Source organism: Amblyraja radiata, chromosome 1 (genome assembly GCF_010909765.2).
Source record: "Amblyraja radiata isolate CabotCenter1 chromosome 1, sAmbRad1.1.pri, whole genome shotgun sequence".
NCBI classification, from domain to species: Eukaryota; Metazoa; Chordata; class Chondrichthyes; order Rajiformes; family Rajidae; genus Amblyraja; species Amblyraja radiata.
Genome location: NC_045956.1, coordinates 109,084,179 through 109,107,888, shown reverse-complemented (window position 1 = coordinate 109,107,888; position 23,710 = coordinate 109,084,179). Strand labels below are relative to the sequence as shown.

Below are 23,710 nucleotides of genomic sequence, written 5' to 3'. Positions count from 1 at the left end.
ACGTTGGATAAATGAATACTCTGCTTTTATTGTGATAGTCTACACATTACACAGCTCATTCTGGCTGTGAACAATGCGGACACTGCCATTGTTGGAGCAAAACAACAGGAGTAGGTTACTTAACCCTCGAGGCCATGTAAATGCGATCATGACTGATCTGCATCCTATCTCCCCATATCCGCCTCTCCCCCATATCCTTTATACATTAGGTTAACAACAATCTCTATCAGTTTCAGGTTTCAAATCAGCAGTTGACCCAACATCAATCGCCTTTGTGGAAGGGAGTTCAAAATTTCTCTCGCTCTCTTGTGTACAAGAGTGTTTCCTTACACGATTGCTGAATAACATGGCCCCAGTCCAAGGGGGAGGACGTCACATTTTTACATACTGAAAATGTATTTGTTTTCTCAATCTACTAATATCACAATATAACCATTTCCTCAGGATGCTACCTACCATTATGCAGTTAGCAAAATAGAATATGTGATGTTTTACTATTATTTAAGACATCTAGAAATACATTAATATTTTGGGGCTTCAATACACATCAAGTCAATTCCAGTTTATCGTTATATACACAAACATGGTGAGGTACAGGTTCAATTAAAATCTTGCTTTCAGCAGCATCACAGGCACATGTGATGGGATTCAGCAGTGCCAACTTTGTTTTATGTGGCCTGAGGACTACATGAATACTGGGGATCTACACTTTTGCTCTCCTGAATACATGTGCACAAAAACAAGTTATAATAAATCACACAACATTTCTAAGAAAGACTGCAAAAAAGGCATGACATCAGTGCAAAAACATAATTAGAAAATAAAACAAATCTATAATAGTGCAAGAGGTGGACCACAGTAATTTGTTAACAAGGTTTTTTGTGCAGGTTGGTTCAAGAACCTAATAATCGTAAGAAAGCAAATGTCCCTGAACCTGGTGGTGTGCGACCTCAGGCTTCAGTAACTCCTGCCCAATGGTAGTAGCAGTGAGTAAAGAGCATAGACAGTGGGATCCGTGTTGATAGATGCCGTCTTTGTGAGGCTGTGATGGAGGGGAGGACTGTGCTGGACAGGTTGAGTCCACCTTTCTCTTCAGCCTCTTGTGCTCCTGCAAATTGCAATAGCTATACCAGGCCATGATGCAACCATTTACAGACCATCAATAAAAGTTTGTTATTGATAACTTTCAACTCAAAGCTCTTGATCATCTCCAAGTGAGCACCATTGATAGACTGAGAGAGTACTCTAGTCCACTTTCTGAAATCAATAACCCTCTCCTTTGCTTTCCCAGGGGAGAGGTTGTTGTATTGACACCCTGTACTCCATTGCATCGTTGTTTGAGATTCAGCCCACTCGATGGAGTTAGAGCAGAATTTGGTCACATCAGCCTGAGTGTATATGGACTGTAGCAAAGAGCTAAGAATATTTTGAAATTTTGAAAATAAGTTAAAAATCAATAATTTTTCAGTTGCAAAGAGTTGAATGGAACATGAGGAAGGTTTGTAAAAGGGTGAGACCACAAGAGACTGAAAGACAAAGTGAGACTGGTGCCCGCTGTCAGGAAGCGATGAAGGCTTGTTATTTGAAGCTGATGCAACTATGAGGTGAATGAAAACGGAGGAGAGAAAAAAAATAAAGGTGGAACTGAGAGATAAGGCATGGAAATTACTGATTTTCCAAAATTAAAGAGAATGCTGAAAATACTCGGTGGGCAACTTCTGCGGAAGGGGTAAACAAGGTTAACTTTGCAATTTGTTCACCATTCATCAATATTATCTATTTCAGATGCAAAACCTTTCTGGTTTGTTTCAGAAGCAGCCAGTTTTGGTGAAAGGTCATATCCATTTTTTTGCTTAACGGATGCTGTCAGACATACAGGGAAACAAACGTCTGGCAGTCAGCCTGATCGAGAGTGCCTCTGATACAACACTTTTATCTCATTATATTACTGAGATAAAGTTACATGGTCATTTTATGTGCATAATTAGCACCCTAATCAAAAAATATTGCTTTTGAATGCAACACAATAGCTGGAATTTCTATAATAGCTGTTACTACCTATTGGTAATGATGTCATAAACTAAATATACATTTTGCATCGGTTATATTAATTTGTTACACAGTAAAATAATTATTTTCACACAAATAACTTGCATTGAGTGTTTGGTCAATGTTTCTCCATTTTGTAGTTGTATGGAGGTTAGCAGTTCCATCTGTGAGACAGGTGAGAGGATAAACTGTCCATTATTGTGCATATTTAATGCACTTTCAATCCAGTTAAATATTGCTTCTGTTGACAACCAAGTTCAACATCTAAGTGCAAAGATAGTTTTTCCGCCTGGGCTATAGGGAGAGGTTTGCTCGGACTTTATTGCATGGAGCGCTGGAGACACTTGTATAGATCTTATAGAGGTGTATAAGATTGTGAGGGTAATAGATAGTCTTTTATACAGAATAGGAGAATCAAGAACCAGTGGACATAAGTTTGAGTTGAGAGGTGAAAGATTTAAGCAGAACCTGAGGGGTGACTTTTTTTCACAGAATGGTGGGTATATTCAGATTCAGATTCAAATGAGATGAATTATATGGAATGAGCTGTCAGAGGAGGTAGTTGAAGCAGGTACTATAATGACAGTTAAGAGATAATTGGACATGTACATGGATAGAAAAGGTTTAGAGGGATACAAACCAACTGTGTGTAAGTGGGACATTCATAGATGGGGCATCTTAGTCGGCATGGACAAGTTGGTCTGAAGGGTCTGTTTCCATGCTGTATGAGTCTTTAACTCCATTCATGTTGAATGAAAAGTAGGTATGAAAAACCCACGGATAGAGGGTATATTTCCAAAGAGGCACTTTGTAACTATGATCCATCCAATATCCATTGACCTTTGACAAGGTCCCACACAAGAGGTTAATGTGCAAAATTAGAGCACATGGTATTGGGGGTAGGGTATTGACATAGATAGAGAACTGGTTGGCAGATAGGAAGCAAAGAATAGGAATTAACGAGTCCATTTCTGAATGGCAGGTAGTGACTAGTGGGGTGCCACAAGACTCAGGGCTGGGACCCAAGTTATTTAAAATATATATTAACGATTTAGATGAAGGCATTAAATGTAACTTCTCCAAGTTTGCGGATGACACAAAACTGGGTGGCAGTGTGAGCTGTGAGAAGGATGCTATGACGCTGTGGGGTGATTTGCACAGGTTGGGTGCGTGGTCAGATGCATGGCAGATGCAGTATAATGTGGATAAATGTGAGGCTATCCACTTTAGTGGCAAGATCAAGAAGGCAGATTATCTGAATGGTGTCAGATTAGGAAAAGGGGAGGTGCAACTAGACCTAGGTGTCCTTGTACATCGAAGGTAGACACAAAATGCTGGAGTAACTCAGCGGGTGAGGTAGCATCTATGGAGAGAAGGAATGGGCGACGTTTTGGGTCGAGACCCTTGTTCAGACGTCCGAAAAAGGGTCTCGACCCGAAACGTCGCCCATTCCTTCTCTCCATAGATGCTGCCTCACCTGCTGAGTTACTCCAGCATTTTGTGTGTATCTTCGATTTTACCAGCATCTGCAGTTCTTTCTTACACATTTTGTCCTTGTACATCAGTCAGTGAAAGTAAACATGTAGGTACAGCAGGCAGTGAAGAAAGTTAATGGCATATTGGCCTTCATAGCGAGAGGATTTAAGTATAGGAGCAGGGAGATTAGTGCAGTTGTACAGTGCAGTTGTACAGCGCTCTGGTGAGACCACACCTGGAGTTTTGCACTCCACACCTGGAGTGCAGTTTTGGTCTCCTAATTTGAGTAAGGACATTATTGCTATTGAGGGAGTGCAGCGTAGGTTCACCAGGTTAATTCCCGGGATGGCAAGACTGACATATGATGAAAGAATGGATCGACTGGGCTTATATTCACTGGAATTTTGAAGGATGAGAGGTGATCTTTTAGAAACATATAAAATTCTTACGGGATTGGACAGGCTAGATGCAGGAAAAATGGTCCCAGTGTTGGGGGAGTCCAGAACCAGGGGTCACAGAAGTCTTTGGAATTTTTAGGAAATGCCATCAAATTCCATGAAATTTGGGATTCTATTTAAGGGAAAAAAATGTTGAGGTGTGGAAACAGTCTTCATCCCACATCCCTGCCACTCAGTTCTGAATTTTACTTTTCAGAGAACACTTTCGCACACAGAATTTTAGATATGCACTATTGTTTGGGATGTGATTGGCGGGGGGGGGGGGGGGGGGGGGTAATAGCCTGACTGTGTAACAATATGGATAAAACACTAAAATTATAGTTCTCTACCAAATAGAAATAGTTCTTGATATTTACATGTAAGACGGAGACGAGGAAACACTTTTTCTCGCAGAGTGATGAGTCTGTGGAATTCTCTGCCTCAGAGGGCGGTGGAGGCAGGTTCTCTGGATGCTTTCAAGAGAGAGCTAGATAGGGCTTAAAAATAGAGGAGTCAGGGGAGAAGGCAGGAACGGGGTACTGATTGGGGATGATCAGCCATGATCACATTGAATGGCGGTGCTGGCTCGAAGGGCCAAATGGCCTACTCCTGCATCTATTGTCTATTGTAAGTCTAATAATTATGTTAAACATATATAATTAGATAACCACTTCATTTTTATACTTGTGTTATAAGTAACGTGCCTTTCAAATTTAACCTTGTGTCCCCAAATATTGTCAGTGAGTTGGGTGCTATTGCTACGATCGTCTCAAAAACACTTTCTCCACAATTACTTGTACAGTACTAGCATTCACAACATTTTCAATTGTCCATTATGTACTTCACAATTTCTAAATAGCCTCGCTGCAATTTACATTTTACTACCTTGTTTCTTTCCATCACATTGTAGGTATGCTTGCCACCTAATCCTCCCGTGAATGCAGAACACCACAACTTTCAAACTCATTTCAGCAAGTTATAATTCTGCCTGATTCATTGTTTTGCAAGTTGCTGCAAATTTGACCCATATCAGGAACTACTACCCTTATGCTGGAGGATCGGGCAGCATCTCTGGAGGAAAGAAGTAGTCTAAAGAAGGGTCTCGACCCAAAACGTCATCTATTCCTTTTCTTCAGAGATGCTCCCTGATCCGTTGAGTTACTCCAGCATTTAATATCTATCTTCGGTGTAAACCAGCATCTGCAGTTCCTTGCTACACATTTAGAGGAGGATTGTTCCCCTCTCAAACTCAAACAGGCTATAGATGACAGCTGGAGATTCGCTTGTAAATAAGCAGCATGTAATTCACAAGTAGATAAGTGTTGTCGCTGATATTTTGAATGCCTGGCTCTGTTCCTTGGTATTTCACATCTTGTCCAAGACTGTTGTTGTTTATATTGTACTTAACGACAGTTGTAAAGAATGTTTAAACAGCACATGGAACATTTACAGTTTAAATATTAGTTCAGATGGGATTCATTTTCTATTTACCACGTCCAGTGCAGGAATGTAAGTATTGTGGGTCGCTGCAGAAATCTTACTGACAGGTTTAGAGAATGGAGTCGTCTTAATTACTATTTCAGGAATTTTTAAGAATGGTGGCTGATTCATCATCAGATAAAAATACATTTCCCACTATGATTCAGCTGGACTGAACTGACAAGGCAATAAATGTGGTCCTTCAACACTAGGTTTCGCCAATCTATCAAAACAATTATGTTTATCACAGAATGGCACAGCACAATGGATGCTAATTAGCCCATTAAATCTAGAACTGCTTTCCTGCAGGGTAATATGTTAAGTTGCATCCTGTAGCCCTAATCCTTTATTTTCCCAATGAGAATGTATTTAATTCTCTATTAAGACTAACATTGAATTCTATCCATCACATTAATTGTGACATAGTGTGCATTCATTATGTGGATTTCCATATGTCATCTCAGCATTCTTTTTCAATCACTTTAAAGCTATGCCATGTTTGTACTGACATTCAGCAATAGGAAACCACTTCCTTTTATTTATTCAAATCAAATCACTAAATATTGATATTAATAACCATCCTTTATTTTTGTGTTCTGTAATTCTGCAAAATCTACGGAATCAAGGGATATGGGGAAAAAGCAGGAACGGGGTACTGATTTTGGATGATCAGCCATGATTATATTGAATGGCGGTGCTGGCTCGAAAGGGCGGAATGGCCTACTCCTGCATTTATTTTTTTCAATGTTTCTAAAACAGAATCACTTGGTAAAGAAGGCATATTGTATGCTTGCCTTCATTGCTAGGGGCATGGTATATAAGTCAGGAAGTCATGATGCTGTTCTGTATAACACTTTTGTTAGGCTGCATTTGGAGTATTGCGTGTAGCTCAAGTCACCCCAGTACAGGAAAGATATAGAAACATAGAAATTAGGTGCAGGAGTAGGCCATTCGGCTTTGGAGGTGGTTTACCAGAATGCTGTGCTGATTAGAGGCTTTAAACTACAGGGAGAGGTTGGATTAACTTGGACAGTTTTCTCTGGAACGTTGAAGATTGAGGCCAGACTTGATGGAAGTATATAAAATTATGAAATGTGCAGAGCATGTTTTTTCCACACATGGAGTAGTCGGGGCCTTGAACACATTGCCAGGGGTAGTGGTGGAGACAGATACGATAGTGGTGTATATGAGGCTTTTGGATAGACATATGGAAGTGCAAGGAATAGAAGAATGTGTTTCATGTACAGCTACATGAGATCAGTTTAACTTGGCATCATGTTCGACACAAACATTGTGGGCCATTAGGCCCATTCCTGTGCTCCACTGTTCTATGTACTTTTGCTTTGTGAACTGGTTTGTTAAACCTGTTCTACTACCTTCAAATGTTTGTATTAAGTACCCCTGTGTTAGTATTAGACTAACTATAGTGATGTTATCAACATCCACAGGGATTAGTGTTGCGACTTTCCTGCCTGTTCATGACTTCATGACTTGGATATCAATATAAGTTGATTGGTAGGTTTTCAGATGTCACAAACATCAGTGGAATTGCTAATAGTGAGGAGAGTAGCCTTAGAATGATATTGGTCATGTGGCAATGAGATTGAATTTAGTCCTAATAGATGTGAGGCCACATTTTGTAAGGGGCTCAGGTCAGGTATATTGTAGGAGTTTGAAAAGAGACCTCAAAGTTACGAGAGGCATTGATGCAATGAGTTAGTAAGAAACATTGCCCCACAGCTGAGGTATCTAAGACCACAGGGCTTAGATTCAAGGTGGGAAGTATGAAATTTAGAGAGGAATTGGAAAAAAGAAGTTTCACCGAATGTGCATTGAAGTCCAAAACGCAATCCCCGAGAGTTGGTGAAGGTCGGTATCCTTACAGCATTTAGGAAGCATCACAAATTGTCACGCTATAAGGGGTTATGAACCAGGTGGTAGTAAATGGGATTAGGGTACTTAATGATCAGCATAGATGTGGTGAGCCAAAGTGTTGTTATTGTCAGTCTCAGTGGCTCCAAAGGGCAGGTTTTCACAATTTCTGCAATCTTAATCCAATTTTAACTCCCTGCTGCTATTCCCCTTTTATTCCATAGGTTCAATTCAGTTTACATGTCTAATATGTGATACTTTATCAAATACCTAATATTGCTCTAATTGAACCCTCTCTAACAGTATCAAAAACTCAGTAAAGTTATCCAAATGTCATATGCTGTTACTAATCCATGCTGGCTCACCTTTTGGTCTGTGATTGTCCATATAACTGATTTTTTTTTTGTAAAATAACCTGTAAAAACTTCTTATTACTGATATCAAAGTGGCTAGTTTGCAGTTTGCCAGGTTTACCCTTCTCCTTTTGCACAGAGAGAAACGTTTCAATATTTCAATCTTTTGGCACAATTTTAAGCAACTTGGTGGTATGGATTGAGGTATAACTTTCGTGTTAGAGTCTATGCCTTTTGCCCAGGCATAGTATATCAGCACCGTCAGATTATACTGGGGGTACAAGGCACCACAAATGCAAGAATCATGTGTAGGTCACAAAGCTCTGGAGCGCTAGTTCAATCATTTGGTACTCAAACCCTTGGGAGTTATTGTAAATGTTAATAGTGTAGAATTGAGTGTAACGGTCATGATAAAGAAATTTGCAGATGATTAAAAATGTGTGGTTGACAGTTGTAAAAGTTTTGCTGAGGAGGATATGGGTGGCCCCGTTATTTTGGTAGTTAAATGACAAATGGAATTTAATTTAAAGAAGCACATGCCACAACAATGCAAAGGCATGTACAATAAATTGTTGGATGTTGGGAAATGTGAAGTATGTTGTCAAATTATTTAAAGCAGCAAAATAAATGGATCAAAAATCAATCAATCAGATTTATTCATCACATCCACAATAAAGTGCAGTGAAATGAAATGAAATGAAAAGGCACAGGGATTGGGATATAACCTCCCTGTTGTAACCTATGCCTTTAGCCCAAGCAAAAATATCACAGTAAGATTATGTTGGGGGCACAAGGCACTGCAAATGCTGGAATCTTGCACACAACACAAAGAGCTGGAGTAACTCAGTGGGTCAGACAGCATCTCTGGAGGACGTGGATAGACAACCTTTGAGTCTGAAGAAGGGTTCTGGCCCGAAACGTTGCCTATTTCCTTCGCTCCATAGATGCTGCTGCGCCCGCTGAGTTTCTCCAGCATTTTTTTGTGTACCTTCGATTTTCCAGCATCTGCAGTTCCTTCTTAAACATTTCAGGTTATATTGGCTCTTACGCCCGTTTGATTGATGAAGTGACAAAGGCTAGATGAGAAAAGGAGACAATGTGTCAGACGAGAGAGGATTGTTGGACATTCTTTAGTGCATGTTGGGTGAATAGAGAATTGGAAGTTGCAAAGAAAAACAGAAAAAGTAAACTGACTATTTTATGGAGGCTTTAAAATCGGAATTGTTTGTTTCACAGATAAATCTGCCTGCTGAGCAGCAATGTGCTTGGCATACTGACCCATGTGAAATGCAGCTGTCACCAGGCTCAAATTCTGAGGGACCTGTGGGCTGCACTTTTACAGGAGATGAATTAAAACAAATTTGGGCGTGTTTACATCGAACTTAGTTCAATACTTTTGATATGATGTATACCTTATTTTGTGCTTTAATATAAAATGCCTTAAGTCATGACCTTTTGATCCAAATACTGTCATCCCTTTGATGCAACTTGGATGATTCACCATAGGAAGAGTTTGGTCCAATTTCCCAAAGAGAATATTTCAGTGATGATCTGAGCAAAACCACTTCACCTCCATTTAAATGTGAGTAATGGGACCAATTTTGAGGCACATCAGGAGAGCACATGCAATTTAATTACGATTTAATTTATACATAGCAGTCTTTTTCTATGTAGAACATTTGTTTTATTTTATAGTTCAAATAGTAAAAATGCAAGAATTTAAGAAGCAGAGATGTTTGCTGGAACAAAGGAGTTATTTGCAGTGTAGAGTGGGCTCTGGGAAATCACAGCCAAATCTGGCATGAGGTTGCAATTAGCTCATGAAACATTTTCATCAGAATTCTACTGAGGAAGGTTGGCTAAAAGGACAAACAACTATTAAAATAGTTAATGCAGCTTAAAGTGCCATTAGAAAAGAGCATTGTTGCACCTGGCATGTTTAACTATTTGTTGAACATTGTTTTCTTGCAAAGTATTTGAACAATTTGTAAATTAATTCCATCCTCCAACCAATCACCTGCATTGCATTGGTGCTCCCAATGTGTCCTCTACGTCAAGTGTAGCATAGGTGACCATTTTGTTGAACACTTGCACTCAGCCTGCCAAGGCTTGCTGAAGTCCTTGCCCAGTCCTCGACACCCTCCACTGCCATTTAATATTCCATTTTTAGGCAACCTCTTTCCATCTCATCCATTCTGTCACGCATCTTTCTCTCACGATCCTGTCGCACAATTCCTTTCCCATCCTCCTATACTTCTTTCATCTCTCCCTACTCCATTTTCTTTTTATCCCCCGTCTTTCCTCCCACATTAGTTTTACATTTCACCCCTCTTTCTTTCTTATCTGGCACTTTTGTCTCCACTTCACTTTGCCTTTGGTATTATTTCCATCTGCACATCACCTTGTCGTCGCCTATATCCACCTATCATTTTGAAATTTTGCCCCACCCCTTCCCCTCGCCTCTTTATCAGCTGTCTTCCCCCGCCCACGTCAGTCTAAAGAAGGATCCCGACTAAAAATACGTCTGTCCATTTTCCTCCAGAGCTGCCCGACCTGCTGAGTTCCTCCAGCAGTTACAATTTTTTTGCTCGCTTTTGTTGGAGCAGTTTGGATGCATCTCCTTCCTCTCACTTCATATTTTTGCACTTTTTGCCTTTTCATCTCTGGCCTTTGTCCAACCATCTGCCATTCAAACCCCTCCTCACCTGTATCCACCTATCACATGCCAGACTTTGTCCTGGTCCCACCTCCCTTGCAGCTTTCTCCCCCTACTACAATCAGTCTGAAGAAAGGTCTCGACCTAAAACATTGGCGAGCCATGTTTTCCAGAGATGCTGTCCGACCTGAGGAGTTACTCCAGCACTTTAAAAGTGAGGATGAGTTTTGTCCAGGCCTCAACTGAAAAAAATTGTATTAATTAAGAGCAAATTACTTATTAAATTGAGTTTTTCCATAATTGATCCTCCATATATTCAATTCATGGAATAACTATTTTCTCCATAGCTTCGAAAATGATTGAAGAAACAAGAACATGTCTGGTTTCACTTCATAAGGATAACACTACAGCAATTGTACTAGCATTTATTAAAGGCATGCATATACATCCCCAGGTGTAGAATGCTCACTTTGCTATGTGAAATAAGTAACACCACTATAATTAAGATGATATCTAATGCATGACTGTAAACATAAAATATTGAATAATTGCTCCTTAGTAACTTTCTAATTTAAACAAAAAATTCTTGTCAGTGCTAAACTGCAAGTGGATCCGATTGATTGCAAAATTTTATAACTCAAATGAGAAATAGAGAACTGTTATATTTAATTTCTCATGCCATTCTAGGTATCTTTATCCATGCAAAGATGTGGAATTGAGAAGAAATACGTCTGGAAGTCTGGGATTTAGCATTGTAGGCGGATACGAAGAAAACCATGGAAGCCAGCCATTCTTCATAAAGTCCATTGTTAATGGAATGCCAGCTTATAACGACGGAAGATTGAGGTACAAGATAGGAGTCTTAAAAGTACTTCATTTCTAGTTGCTTAGTTATACAGAGCTCACGCGGGAGGATGTGTGCAAGGAGAAACTGCAGGTGCTGGTTTAAGCTGATGAAAGACACAAAAAACTGGAGTAACTCAGCGGGACAGGCAGCATCTCTGGAGAGAAAGAATTGGTGACATTTCAGGTTGAGACTGAAGAAGGGTCTCGACCCGAAACGTCACCCATTCCTTCTCTCCAGAGATGCTGCCTGTCCCGCTGTTACTCCAGCTTTTTGTGTCGACAAGCAGGAAGATGACTGTTTAATCGCTTGTGACCACTCCACCGGTCAGTAAGATCATGGTTACTATTTTATCTCTCTGCTACTATTCTGCATCAACCCCAATCCTTCACTTCCATTAATATCTGAGAAGTTAGCAATTCCTCTCTTTTGAATATACTCAGTGACTGAGACAAATGGCCACCTTGGATAGATTGTTCCAATCTGGGCATATGTCACCTATCCATGTTCTGCACAGATGGTTCCTGACCCACTGAGTTTCTTCAGCACTTTTTTTTAAGCCTGACATCCGTGGTAGGGAAGTTACTGTGCAGGATTTTGAGGGATATGATACATATGCATTGATTAGGTAGTCTGCATGGTTTTGAAGATCATATCTCAAAAATGTGATTGACTCTTTGGAGAAGTAAACAAGAAGGTTGATGAAGGCAGGGCCATTTATAATGTTCATTATGATATGGCGTCCTGGCCAGTGATGGTTTACAAGAATTACAGTGAGTTATTACTGGACAAGTGGGCTAATGGAGTTTAATTCAGATAAGCACAAAGTGTTCCATTTTGGCAGGCAAATAGGGTGGCGAAAGCAGCCTTTGACATCCTGCCCTTCATCAGAGAATGGAGTTTAGAAGTTGGAATGTTATGTACAGTTGCACAAGATGTTAGCGAAGCTGTGCTTGAGGTCTTGCATTCACGTTTGATCACCCTGCTGAGGAAAGAATACCGTTAGCTGAGAAAAGGTACATAGGATGTGGCCAGGACTCAAGGGCCTAAACTATTGGGAGAGATCAGGCAGGCTAGAACATTATTCCTTGGTCCAGAGGACGATGAGGTGTATAGATGGGTTGAATGCAGCCTTTTTCTCCAGGGTAGGGCAATCAAGAACTAAAGGGCATAGGTTTAAGTTGAGGGGAAATTACTAGGAACCAGAGGGCAACTTTTTGCTGTAGACTCTTACGTTTGCAAGACATTAAATGGCCATCTGCTAAATGGATGCCTAAAGACTGCTAAATAATTCAGGTACACATCTTTATCTTCCCACCGTAGACAGTAAAACTCATTTGAATCTGTTAATTCATAGTAAAAAGAGAGGTTTATAAATGTGAAAACCAGTGACATTTATTCTATTCGTACCAAACACCTTCAAAAGAATTTATGACAGTTTGGCAAAGAAGCAAAATGGAGCAATAATGCTTTTACCAAATTCTTACATTTGAATCAATCTACACCTATGTAGCTCACTTTTTTTTTTAAATCATTGATTTCTACTCAATGCACCACACAATATTGAATAAAATAACATTTTAAAAGGATAGTTAATGTTTCAAATCAAACCTTTCAGCAGTTCTGAGGAAAGTCATCAATCTGAAATATTAACACTCGTTTCTCTTCATAGATGCTGCCTGAATACATATAGCATCCAGAATTTGCCTTTGTAGCCCAAGAAAATGGGTTTACAAGAAGTTAATTTGTTTAGAACGTATCAATTTTCACTGAACAAATTTCACAAAGTAAATTATTTTGTGTGATGTTGGGTGAAGAATAAATATTGCCTCAAGAACTCACAGCCTTTGTTAGGGAATCTCAAATATATTGGATCTCTGTTTGAAAGCATATTAATACGATATCTCCAAATATCTCTATTTGGTCAGTCCCTGCCTTGGGCTTTGGACTCTTTCAAGTCCACGGCTAACAAATTAAGATAACTCCTGTCACAAACTGGAAATTAGTCTGCTATTGGAAAAGTTGAACTAATGCTTTAATTCCCACCCTTTACAATAATGTAATGTAGGCTACTGGCACAAAGAAAAAAATATCCAACCAATACTATCAAAAACTAACAAATTTGCCAGATATTTCTCTTCTGGCATCCACAAGCTCCAATTTGAGGATATTCAACAATTAAGAGTGCTGTACATTCCTGATCATATGTTAGTGACAGATTTTGAAACTATAGCTGTAATATTTTGGATTCTATTTGTAGAAAAGTTTTTTTGCATGCTGCAAAATGGAAGACGACTGTAGCATGAGCCTGATGCTACATATTACTAAATTTTTTTAAAACTGAAACAATTGGATATTCTGTTGAAAGCATGTAGAATGATAACGCAAGCAGTGACTTTTTCTAATTTCTATCATGATTACTCAAAGAATAAATTAAATGATATGCAGAAATTAGATTTTATTTATGCTAGTTCCATGCAAATATATATTTTCTCTTTATCACTGTAGATATGAATATAAAAATGAATGTTTTTAACGTGATAAAGTTGTTCTAATAACATCCAGATAGAGGTATAAGGAATTAATATAATTGAGTTTGAGTGTAAACAATTGCTGCAAGAAAATTGCTGTGGCATAAAATCTGGTATTCCTGACCTCTGTGCCAAAAATGTAACACGTTTTATGAATCTTAGTCTGAAGTTGCAATGTGGCAGTTCTCTTGGAGGAAATGGTGAAGTTTACCAGGCACAGAAATTAAAAAAAAAATTTACATTTTCATATTTTAAAAATAATTCAGACAATTTATTACTTTTGTTATTTCAAGAGCTTCACAAGAATCAGTTTACTCTCCAGGAATTAGAAAATAATGATGATAGTATGAAAACTGGTAAAAATGTTTTGTACCATCAAAAAAGGCCACAACATTCTTTTGTCCACCCAAGTTGCTAGGTTTGGTTTAATGCTTTTGCTCAAAAAGATGATGAGATGAGTGTCACCATAGATTTTCTGGCCAAGAAAGATATATGGCTGGAACATGCACCCTCCAGCAATAATTCAACATGGATGAAAGTAATTGCACTCATGCTGAACGTTAACTTCATTTCTGCACAAGGAAGAGAAAATATAACGCATTGATGTATACTGTGCAGGAGAAACTAGTATTGACCAATATTGAAACAGTTTACATCACGATGAAGAATATTTGGAGAGAAGTAAACATTAAGCGGGCAATGAATTTAACAACAATCTCGCCTTCAAAATAAGAACATAAAATATTTAGCTTTTTAAATAACATTGTCATATGGAATTGAATTGATCCAGTGCATTGGAGGGCAGCAAATATGATACAAATGCTTAAAGGAAGCAGCGAGAAGGCAAGTAGTGTGAGTTTATTGTCATGTGTCCCTGTATAGGACAATGAAATTCTTGCTTTGCTTAAGCACACAGAAAATAGTAGGCATTTACTACAAAACAGATAAATGTGTCCATATACCATGATATAAATATATACACACATGAATAAATAAACTGGTAGTGCAAATAACAGAAAGTGGTTGCTAATAATCAGAGTTTTGTCCGAGCCAGGTTTAATAGCCTGATGGCTGAGGGGAAGTAGCTATTCCTGAACCTGGTTGTTGCAGTCTTCAGGCTCCTGTACCTTCTACCTGAAGGTAGCAGGGAGATCAGTGTGTGGCCAGGATGGTGTGGGTCTTTGATGATACTGCCAGCCTTTTTGAGGCAGCGACTGCGATAAATCCCCTCGATGGAAGGAAGGTCAGAGCCGATGATGGACTGGGCAGTGTTTACTACTTTTTGTAGTCTTTTCCTCTCCAGGGCGCTCAAATTTCCGAACCAAGCCACGATGCAACCGGTCAGCGTGCTCTCGACTGTGCACCTGTAGAAGTTAGAGAGAGTCTTCCTTGACAATCCGACTCTCCGTAATCTTCTCAGGAAGTAGAGGCGCTGATGAGCTTTTTTGATAATTGCGTTCGTGTTCTTGGACCAGGAAAGATCTTCAGAGATGTGCACCCCCAGGAATTTGAAGTTCTTGACCCTTTCAGCCATCGACCCGTTGATATAAATGGGGCTGTGGGTCCCCCTCCTACTCCTTCCAAAGTCCACAATCAGTTCCTTGGTTTTGCTGGTGTTCAGGGCCAGGTTATTGCGCTGGCACCATATGGACAGTTGCTCGATCTCTCTTCTGTACTCTGACTCATCCCCATCAGTGATACGCCCCACAATAGTGGTGTCGTCAGCGAACTTGATGATGGAGTTCGCACTGTGGTTCGCTACGCAGTCATGGGTATAGAGTGAGTACAACAGTGGGGCTGAGCACGCAGCCTTGAGGTGCTCCCGTGCTGATTGTTATTGAGGCTGACACATTTCCACCAATACGAACTACTAACCTTTTAACTTAACATTAGTGTTGGGGGAAATTGCTAGAGTTGATGATGGTGAAGGATGTAACAGAACATCCTGAATAGGATAATAGGATTGAACAGAGTTAGCATGGATTGCTGAATGGGGAAAAATCATAATTCCCTAATCTGAGGTTTTGACTAAGAGTAAATATCGAGGAACTTTCATTGTGAATTTTCAGAATTGTGAATTTTCAGACGGCTTTTGAATAAGAGCTTACGCAGGAAGTTCATTTATATGGTTAGAGCACACAGATTTGGGTTACTATACTGACAGGAATCGTGAACTATTTTTTGGGCAGAAAGCAAAGAGTGAAAATAGATGGTTCTCTTTCAGCTTTGTGGTTAGGTATTACAGGGATCAGTGCTCATGGCCCAGTTATTTATATTGTTTATCAACAGTTTAGCCAAGGGAGTCAAATAACATATTTTCATGTTTGGTAATGGTACAGGTAGCATCCAGAGGCAAGACGAGGATGTAATTATGGTTCAAGAGGAAATACTGTAGATAAGCTGAGGGCGAGGATTAGAACACAGATACAATATCTGATAAAATGTGATTATCCATTTTGATGCTCAAAATAGAAAGCAGTGTATTTTTTTTAATGTTGAGAGAACTGGTAATCTTTATGTTCAAAAGGATCTTGAGTCAATGCGCAGGTGCGGCAAGTGATACATTGACCTTTTGGCGAGAAATTGAGTGCATACGTCTCACCCAATTATTTCTGGCTTTGTTCCAACCAGAGGAGTACTGTAGAGTTTGGATCATCTTAGCTACAAAAATATATTCTAGCCATGGATGATGTGCAGTGCAGGTTCACCAAACTGGTGATGACTGATGTGTCATACGAGGAGACGTGTGTGGATTAGGCCTTGTATTCTCTAGAGCCGTTCTCATTGAAGCTTAATTTTTTTTTGTATGAACAGAGTGCAAGAGACCAGATCCGAGTGAAGGATAAATCATTAACAACACAATCTTAAACTTGAGGATCTTTACCTAGTTACCTTATTTTAAATGTAATTAATCTGACACAGAGGAAATGTGTTCTCACAGCTTCAACTGACCACTGCGTGGCACTCCTTTAATAGTATAGATTGCATTTACATTTTACATTGTGCTTTGCAGAAGATACTAGTAATTTTAAAGTGTAGTTAAACATATAGTAGGCAGCAACGCTCTCACTTTATATACAAGATCTCAAATTGACCCAGCAATGTAATAGTACTAAGATATATGATCTACGACAACTCATAATATGGATGACATAAGCAAAACTAACCTTTACTTCATTTTGGAATCCCTCTAGCATCGTACCCTACACAGCTAAGAAAAAAACTTCCCATCTGGTTCTATCGCTACATTTCTGAATTTACTTACATTTTATGCCCCCTTTCCAAAGTAGGCAATTCTGTTTTACTGAACTGCTTTTTCGTAGTTCTTAAAAGGGTGCTTGTCAAAAGTTGTAAACCAGTTCTGAGAATTCGAAGCATTTGACTAAGCCAGGGAACCTAACAAAATACCTCAACACAAAGCAAACGAAAGAGTTCCTTGTTGCAATTAAATAAAATATCATCTTTGTTGGGCGAAGTAATGTACTGAGGCATGTTATCGTGAATGTTTACTGTACTGACAGCTATAAATGACCCAGGTGCAGAGAGTGCATGCAGCTACCAGTGTGCAGATGGTGGCATCACATGAAATACACCATCTCCACTAGAACAGCCCTGTCAATGCTATGCAAGAACACGAGCTCGGAGGAATACGCCATAATACCTCACATCCATTCCGCTATTCAGTGAGAACCAGGTGATCCATTATCTCAGTATCCCTCTTGATTCTCCAAACACCCAAAATAAAATTAATCACCCAAATGTCAGCCTGAATTTGTGCCCTCTAGGTCATTAGATGAACCAGTGAAAGCTTTTGCCCAGCCATTTACCAGTACTGATAAAATGTCACTATGTTCACCCGAATCCCCTTTCTACTAGACCCTTATTTAGATTTGTAAATTTGAAATTTACTAAGCTTCAATGAAAAATAAAAAAACACCAAGCAGGCTGCTGAATCTACCCAATAGATTCATTATTTAGGCATTTTTGAACCTCTAAAATTTGGAACAGTGAACAAATGGGAAGAACAATTGGGACATAGGTGCAGAGAATGCATCTCTGCTGTTAGATGGTAGCAGAAGAACTTCATTTGATAATCAATAAAATATCTCAATATCAGACCAAGATAATTATTTACTATAGATTACCAAAGTAAGTCAATCTCTTCTACTTTATAACAATTTATGGTTCAATTGACATTAACTAGCTATTAAGCATTATGCATATATTATCTTGTTGCAGATGCGGAGATGTAATTTTGGCAATCAATGGAAGAAATACCTCTGGAATAACTCACTCTTGTCTGGTGAAGATACTTAAAGAAATAAGAGGAAAAGTTACTCTCACTGTGGCATCTTGGCCTGGCAGCCGTCTCTAGAATGGATTATATTGATATTAAGAATACGGAACTAAAATTAGTCAAAGCCAATGATTCTGCCAAGGAACCACATCATTGAAAACCCTGATACTCAAATAGCAATATAATTAATTTTGTATGCGTTTCTATAAACACCGGGAGTCCCAAATGATTTTTAAATTATATTTTCTGAAGATATAGTCTATTTGCTTGTAAACTCAACTGGGACAGGATGCTTAAAGAAAAAAAATGGAACACAATGCATTAATGCACTTAGGAAGTGCAATCTTAAATTAAATTCAGGACTGAAAATATTCACTATTGCATTTTGGATTGCAATGAATACTCCAGGTGTGTTGGTGAATGGGTTCTCTGTAATTGTCACGTCAAAAAAAGTCTTATTTTGAGAAAAAAAGTATCTTGGAAGAGTGGCAGAACTACAATAAATCTTATCTCTGCTAATTAAGAGTTTACATTATTTTACTGTAACTGAAAAGAAACCGGGCAAAATATTGTATTTCTGACTGGTTTATATAAACTGCAAACATTGTGGCCGAACAAATTTGGTGCAGTTTCATAAAGCATGTGCTGATACTTGTAGTATTTAAGTAAGGATGAAATATCATAACTTCTACCACCATTTTTGGGTTCAATTCATATTGGATATTCATGGAAAGTAGTGTTGCAGATTAATGTACAGTGGATTGGATCACACTGATTCAGGCCTGGCTGCAAGCAATGGAAATAAAAGGTTTGCCGAACGACTTGCCCAATACCTTTTCCACTGTTTCCAATTGTCTACGCTCAGAGACATTTGGGGAAAAACAACAAAAAGTGAACAAAATTCACATTAAATAAGCAGAAAGTAGTGTTGCAGATTAATGTACAGTGGATTGGATCACACTGATTCAGGCCTGGCTGCAAGCAATGGAAATAAAAGGTTTGCCGAACGACTTGCCCAATACCTTTTCCACTGTTTCCAATTGTCTACGCTCAGAGACATTTGGGGAAAAACAACAAAAAGTGAACAAAATTCACATTAAATAAGCAGTAAATTAATAAACGAAAATTAAGTTAAAACAAATCACAATATTTTGTGAATGTTCTAATGAGAGGAGCTGTTTTAGATCCAACAGCTATGGCTGGTTTAAAGCTAAAAGGTTAAAACGGAAGAGTCCAGGTAAAGAGAGGTCTGGCACATGTGCCACAGTTAGTTTGTGGTGTTCGATGAAACTGTGGGCTAATGTCTACTTGATGCTGTCTTTTCATAACTTATTCTCTCTGTCCCTCTCTAAAAGAGTAGTGAAACCTACAAAGCAAAGTATGGTCATAGTTATAGCCAAGCAAAATCTTACCAGAACAGGCATACAGGACAAATAGCAAATTTAATGACTGTTCGAGTAAAAGTACATCCTTTAAAGGAAAGCTACGATTCCAATAAACAACTGTCAAAAGTAAAACATTACTTTTAAACAAGAATGCAGAAATTGTATTCATCTTCAATAAACTAATACAAACATAGTAATTTAGTTATTAACAACACAATTGGTGCTGAGAAGCACCACTCTTCAATAGTCTTTCAAAATATTGAAGTTCTGATATCTTCAGAAATTCAGATGAAATTTGTCATTACCTGAATGATTTTTAAGCATTTCCAACATTTTTCTTCCTATTTTTTTTAAACAATAAAGAAGACAACAGCCAAGGAGCAAAATATCTAATTACTGCTCGCAGCTTCACTTGGCTCAGGCTCTTGGGAACGCTCTTCACTGGCTTCCTTGTCTTCCTTGCTCCTCTTAGATTTCTTGTGTTTATGTCGTTTATGACCATCAACCTCTTCACTGTCATGGCGCCGTCTGCTGCTGCTACGAAAGACAAAAACCATTAGTGTGGTTGTGATCTACTCAACGGGCATGTATTTCTCAAATTTCACCATTCACAAAAATCAGACATGACATTAGATTTTAAAATAACATCTCTTCAGTGTTAGAATGCAAAGTCAACTCCCACATAGATGCATACATCATGTTCTGATGATTTCAGCATCAGATCCATTGCCTATGCAAGTTGTTTTAACAAAGGCTATTTTTTTTCATGCTCATGGAGAGATTTTCTGCAACTTCCATGAAGACAATATTTGTTTCATCTGTGTTTTTTATTTATTCCGTAATAATTTCCCCAATCTCAATCTTTAAATTTTGTTCATATTTTCCTTAGTCTCAATAGTTTCTTGCTAGCTTGCTGTTCATCTTATCAACCTTTTCTTATCAATGCCAAGATTATCCTTCAATGAATTCTGAAATTTTAAACCCTCAGGTTTACAGTTTATGGTAATGTTATCTCCTCCTTTGATCCAATACGAATCTTTTATTTCTCTTGTCACAGCTGACTATATGTTTCATTTTCCTTGAAAGGATACATACAGTACCATCCATAATGTTTGGGACAAAGACCCATTATTTATTTGTCTCTGTACTCCACAATTTGAGATTTGTAATAGAAAAAAATCACATGTGGTTAAAGTGCACATTGTCAGATTTTAATAAAGGCCATTTTTATATATTTTGGTTTCACCATGTAGAAATTACAACTGTATTTATACATAGTACCCCCCCCCCCCCCCCATTTCAAGGCACCATAATGTTTGGGACACAGCAATGTCATGTAAATGAAAGTAGTCATGTTTAGTATTTTGTTGCATATCCTTTGCATGCAATGACTGCTTGAAGTCTGTGATTCATGGACATCACCAGTTGGTAGGTGAAGACACCTATGGTGATGCTCTGCCTGGCCTGTATTGCAGCCATCTTTAGCTTATGCTTGTTTTTGGGGTCTAGTCTCCTTCAGTTTTTTCTTCAGCATATAACAGGTATGCTCAATTGGGATCAGATCAGGTGATTGACTTGGCCATTCAAGAATTGACCATTATTTAGCTTTGAAAAACTCCTTTGTTGCTTGGGCAGTATGTTTGTGATCATTGTCTTGCTGTAGAATGAACCGCCGGCCAATGAGTTTTGAGGCATTTGTTTGAACTTGAGCAAATAGGATATGTCTATACACTTATTAGGATGTGTCTTTAGGCTACTACCATCAGCAGTTGTGTCATCAATGAAGATAAGTGAGCCAGTACCTTCAGCAGCCATACATGCCCAGGCCATAACACCCCCACCACTGTGTTTCACAGATGAGGTGGTATGCTTTGGATCTTGGGCAGTTCCTTCTCTCCTCCATACTTTGCTCTTGCCATCACTCTCTTATAAGTTAATCTTCATCTCATCTGTCCACAAGACCATTTCCAGAACTGTGGTTGCTCTTTTAAGTACTTCTTGACAAATTGCAATCTGGCCATCCTACATTTGCAGCCAACCAGTGGTTTGCATCTTGCAGTGTAGCCTCTGTATTTCTGTTCATGAAGTCTTCAGCAGACAGCAGTCATTGACAAATCTACACCTGACTCCCGAAGAGTGTTTCAGATCTGTCGGACAGGTGTTTGGGGGGTTTACTTTATTATAGAGAGAATTCTTCTGTCATCAGCTGTGGAGGTCTTCCTTGGCCTGCCAGTCCCTTTGCGATTAGTAAGCTCACCAGTCCTCTCTTCTTAATGATGTTCCAAACAGTTGATTTTGGCAAGCCTAAGGTTTGGCTGATGTCTCTAACAGTTTTATTCTTGTTTCTCAGTCTCATAATGACTTCTTTGACTTTCATTGGCTCATTGGCACAACTTTGGTCCTCATGTTGATAAAACAGCAATACAACTTTATAAAGGTGATGGAAAGACTGGAGGAAAGACTCGATGCTGAGAGCTCGCTAATACCTGCATTAAGGAGGCAATTAAAGACACCTGAGCAATTACAAACACCTGTGAAGCCGTGTGTCCTAAACATTATGGTGCCCTGAAATGGGGGGACTATGTATAAACACAGCTGTAATTTCCACATGGTGAAACCAAAATTTATAAAAATTGCCTTTAATAAAATCTGACAATGTGCACTTTAACCACATGTGATTTTTTTTTTCTATTACACCTCTCAAATTGTGTAGAGGCAAATAAATTATGGGACTTTGTCCCAAACATTACAGAGGACACTGTATTACTCATTGAGGTTGGTCATGGTACATATCAACTCCTACCTTAGCAACAAGCTGGATCCACTACAATTCACCTATCATCATACAGATCAGCGGCAGATGCTATCTTACTGGTTCTTTATTCTGCACTGGACCAGTTGGACAACAAGAACACATATGTTGTTCATCGACAAGAACTTGGCATTCAACACCACCATCCCCTTGAAACACAAGCCGCAGAGAGACAGCCAGGTCACGTTGTTGAGAACAAAGAGGGGGTGGGGTGACGAGAACAAAGAGGGGGCAGAGGGTGACGAGAACAAAGAGGGGGCGGGGTGACGAGAACAAAGAGGGGGCAGAGGGTGACGAGAACAAAGAGGGGGCGGGGTGACGAGAACAAAGAGGGGGCAGAGGGTGACGAGAACAAAGAGGGGGCGGGGTGACGAGAACAAAGAGGGACCAACATGACACAACTAATGAGTATTTTTGTAACTGTTGGCGCTGTAAACGTGGTGACTCTTTGTGTACTATATACAAAGACAAAGAATTTCACTGCACCTAGGTACATGTGACAATGAAGTATCATTGAACATTGTCAAACTCGGGGAAATGGGTCTCTGTGCGTCCCTATTCGATTGGATCCTTGACCACCTCATTGGCAGACCTCAATCAGTACAAATTGACAATAACACTTCCTCCATGATGATGATGACCATCAACACAGGAGCACCTCGAGGCTGCGTGTTCAGTTCCTTGCTCAACTCCATATACATGACTGTGCAGTCAGACCCAGCTTCAACGCCATATTTAAATTTTCCACCAATACCATCGTTGGTGGACAAATAAAAGGTAATGATGAGTCAGAGTATTGAAGAGAGATTATCAATGCCACAACAATAATCCTGCTTTTTATTGTTAGCAAGACCTAGCAGCTAATTGTTGACTTTAGGAAGGGACAGACACAGATTCATGATCCTATCTTCATCAGTGGAGAGTCAACAGCTTCAATTTCCTGTTTGTGCACATCTCTGAAGATCAGTCCCGAGCCTAGCATATTGATGCTATCAAAGAAAACTCATCAACTCCTGCTTCCACAGAAGTTTGAAATTCAGCTTATTCTCTCGAACTTCTACAGTTGTACAGTAGAGAGCATACTGATTGGTTACATCACAGCCCAATTTCCACAAACCTACCCACGCATCAAATTTACAAGAAAAATGTTCTTTGGACAATGTGGATTGAATGAAACCAGTGATCTTAAACAGAATTTTAGCAGTAACTCTGGTTATTTCAATTTAGTTCTTGCCTGTCAGGCAAATCAGAATACTCTGTTCTTGGGCATCAACTTAAGATTTTTTCAAAAAAGTTATAGGAAAAAAGAAACTTGGTTTAAGGTTGTATTACCTTCTGGAAGATTTGTGTCTCCCCTCCTCTTTGTCACGGTGTCTACGTTCTTTGTGTCTATCTTCTTTTTCTCTGCTAACTTTATCTCTGTGATGGTACTCACGATCATAACCTTTATCTGAGGAATATTCTCTGTGTCGGTAACGATTTTCTTCACTACTATGGAAGAGAATAAAAAAGTTAAGGC

The 23,710-nt window shown here is 39.1% G+C and overlaps 2 protein-coding genes across 23 annotated transcripts in view; one reads left to right on the top strand and one right to left on the bottom strand.

Annotated features, from left to right (window-relative positions):
* Positions 1–18,513, top strand: part of lnx1 (ligand of numb-protein X 1) — a 156,469-nt gene extending 137,956 nt beyond the window's left edge. For all 4 annotated transcript variants that reach the window (XM_033028535.1, XM_033028514.1, XM_033028520.1 and 1 more), the window contains exons 10-11: positions 11,010–11,168; positions 17,937–18,513. In XM_033028535.1, coding sequence (XP_032884426.1) covers positions 11,010–11,168; positions 17,937–18,072 — 295 coding nt within the window. In that variant the 3' untranslated portion in view covers positions 18,073–18,513. The remainder of the gene's footprint in view (positions 1–11,009; positions 11,169–17,936) is intronic.
* Positions 16,628–23,710, bottom strand: part of fip1l1 (factor interacting with PAPOLA and CPSF1) — a 74,663-nt gene continuing 67,580 nt past the window's right edge. For 11 of the 19 annotated variants that reach the window (XM_033028628.1, XM_033028663.1, XM_033028682.1 and 8 more), the window contains 2 exons: positions 23,524–23,682; positions 19,418–19,916 (listed from right to left, as the gene is read on the bottom strand). In XM_033028628.1, coding sequence (XP_032884519.1) covers positions 19,769–19,916; positions 23,524–23,682 — 307 coding nt within the window. In that variant the 3' untranslated portion in view covers positions 19,418–19,768. Of the gene's footprint in view, positions 19,917–23,523; positions 23,683–23,710 lie in introns of all 19 variants that reach the window. The other 8 variants (XM_033028717.1, XM_033028576.1, XM_033028708.1 and 5 more) reach the window with 3 other exon arrangements.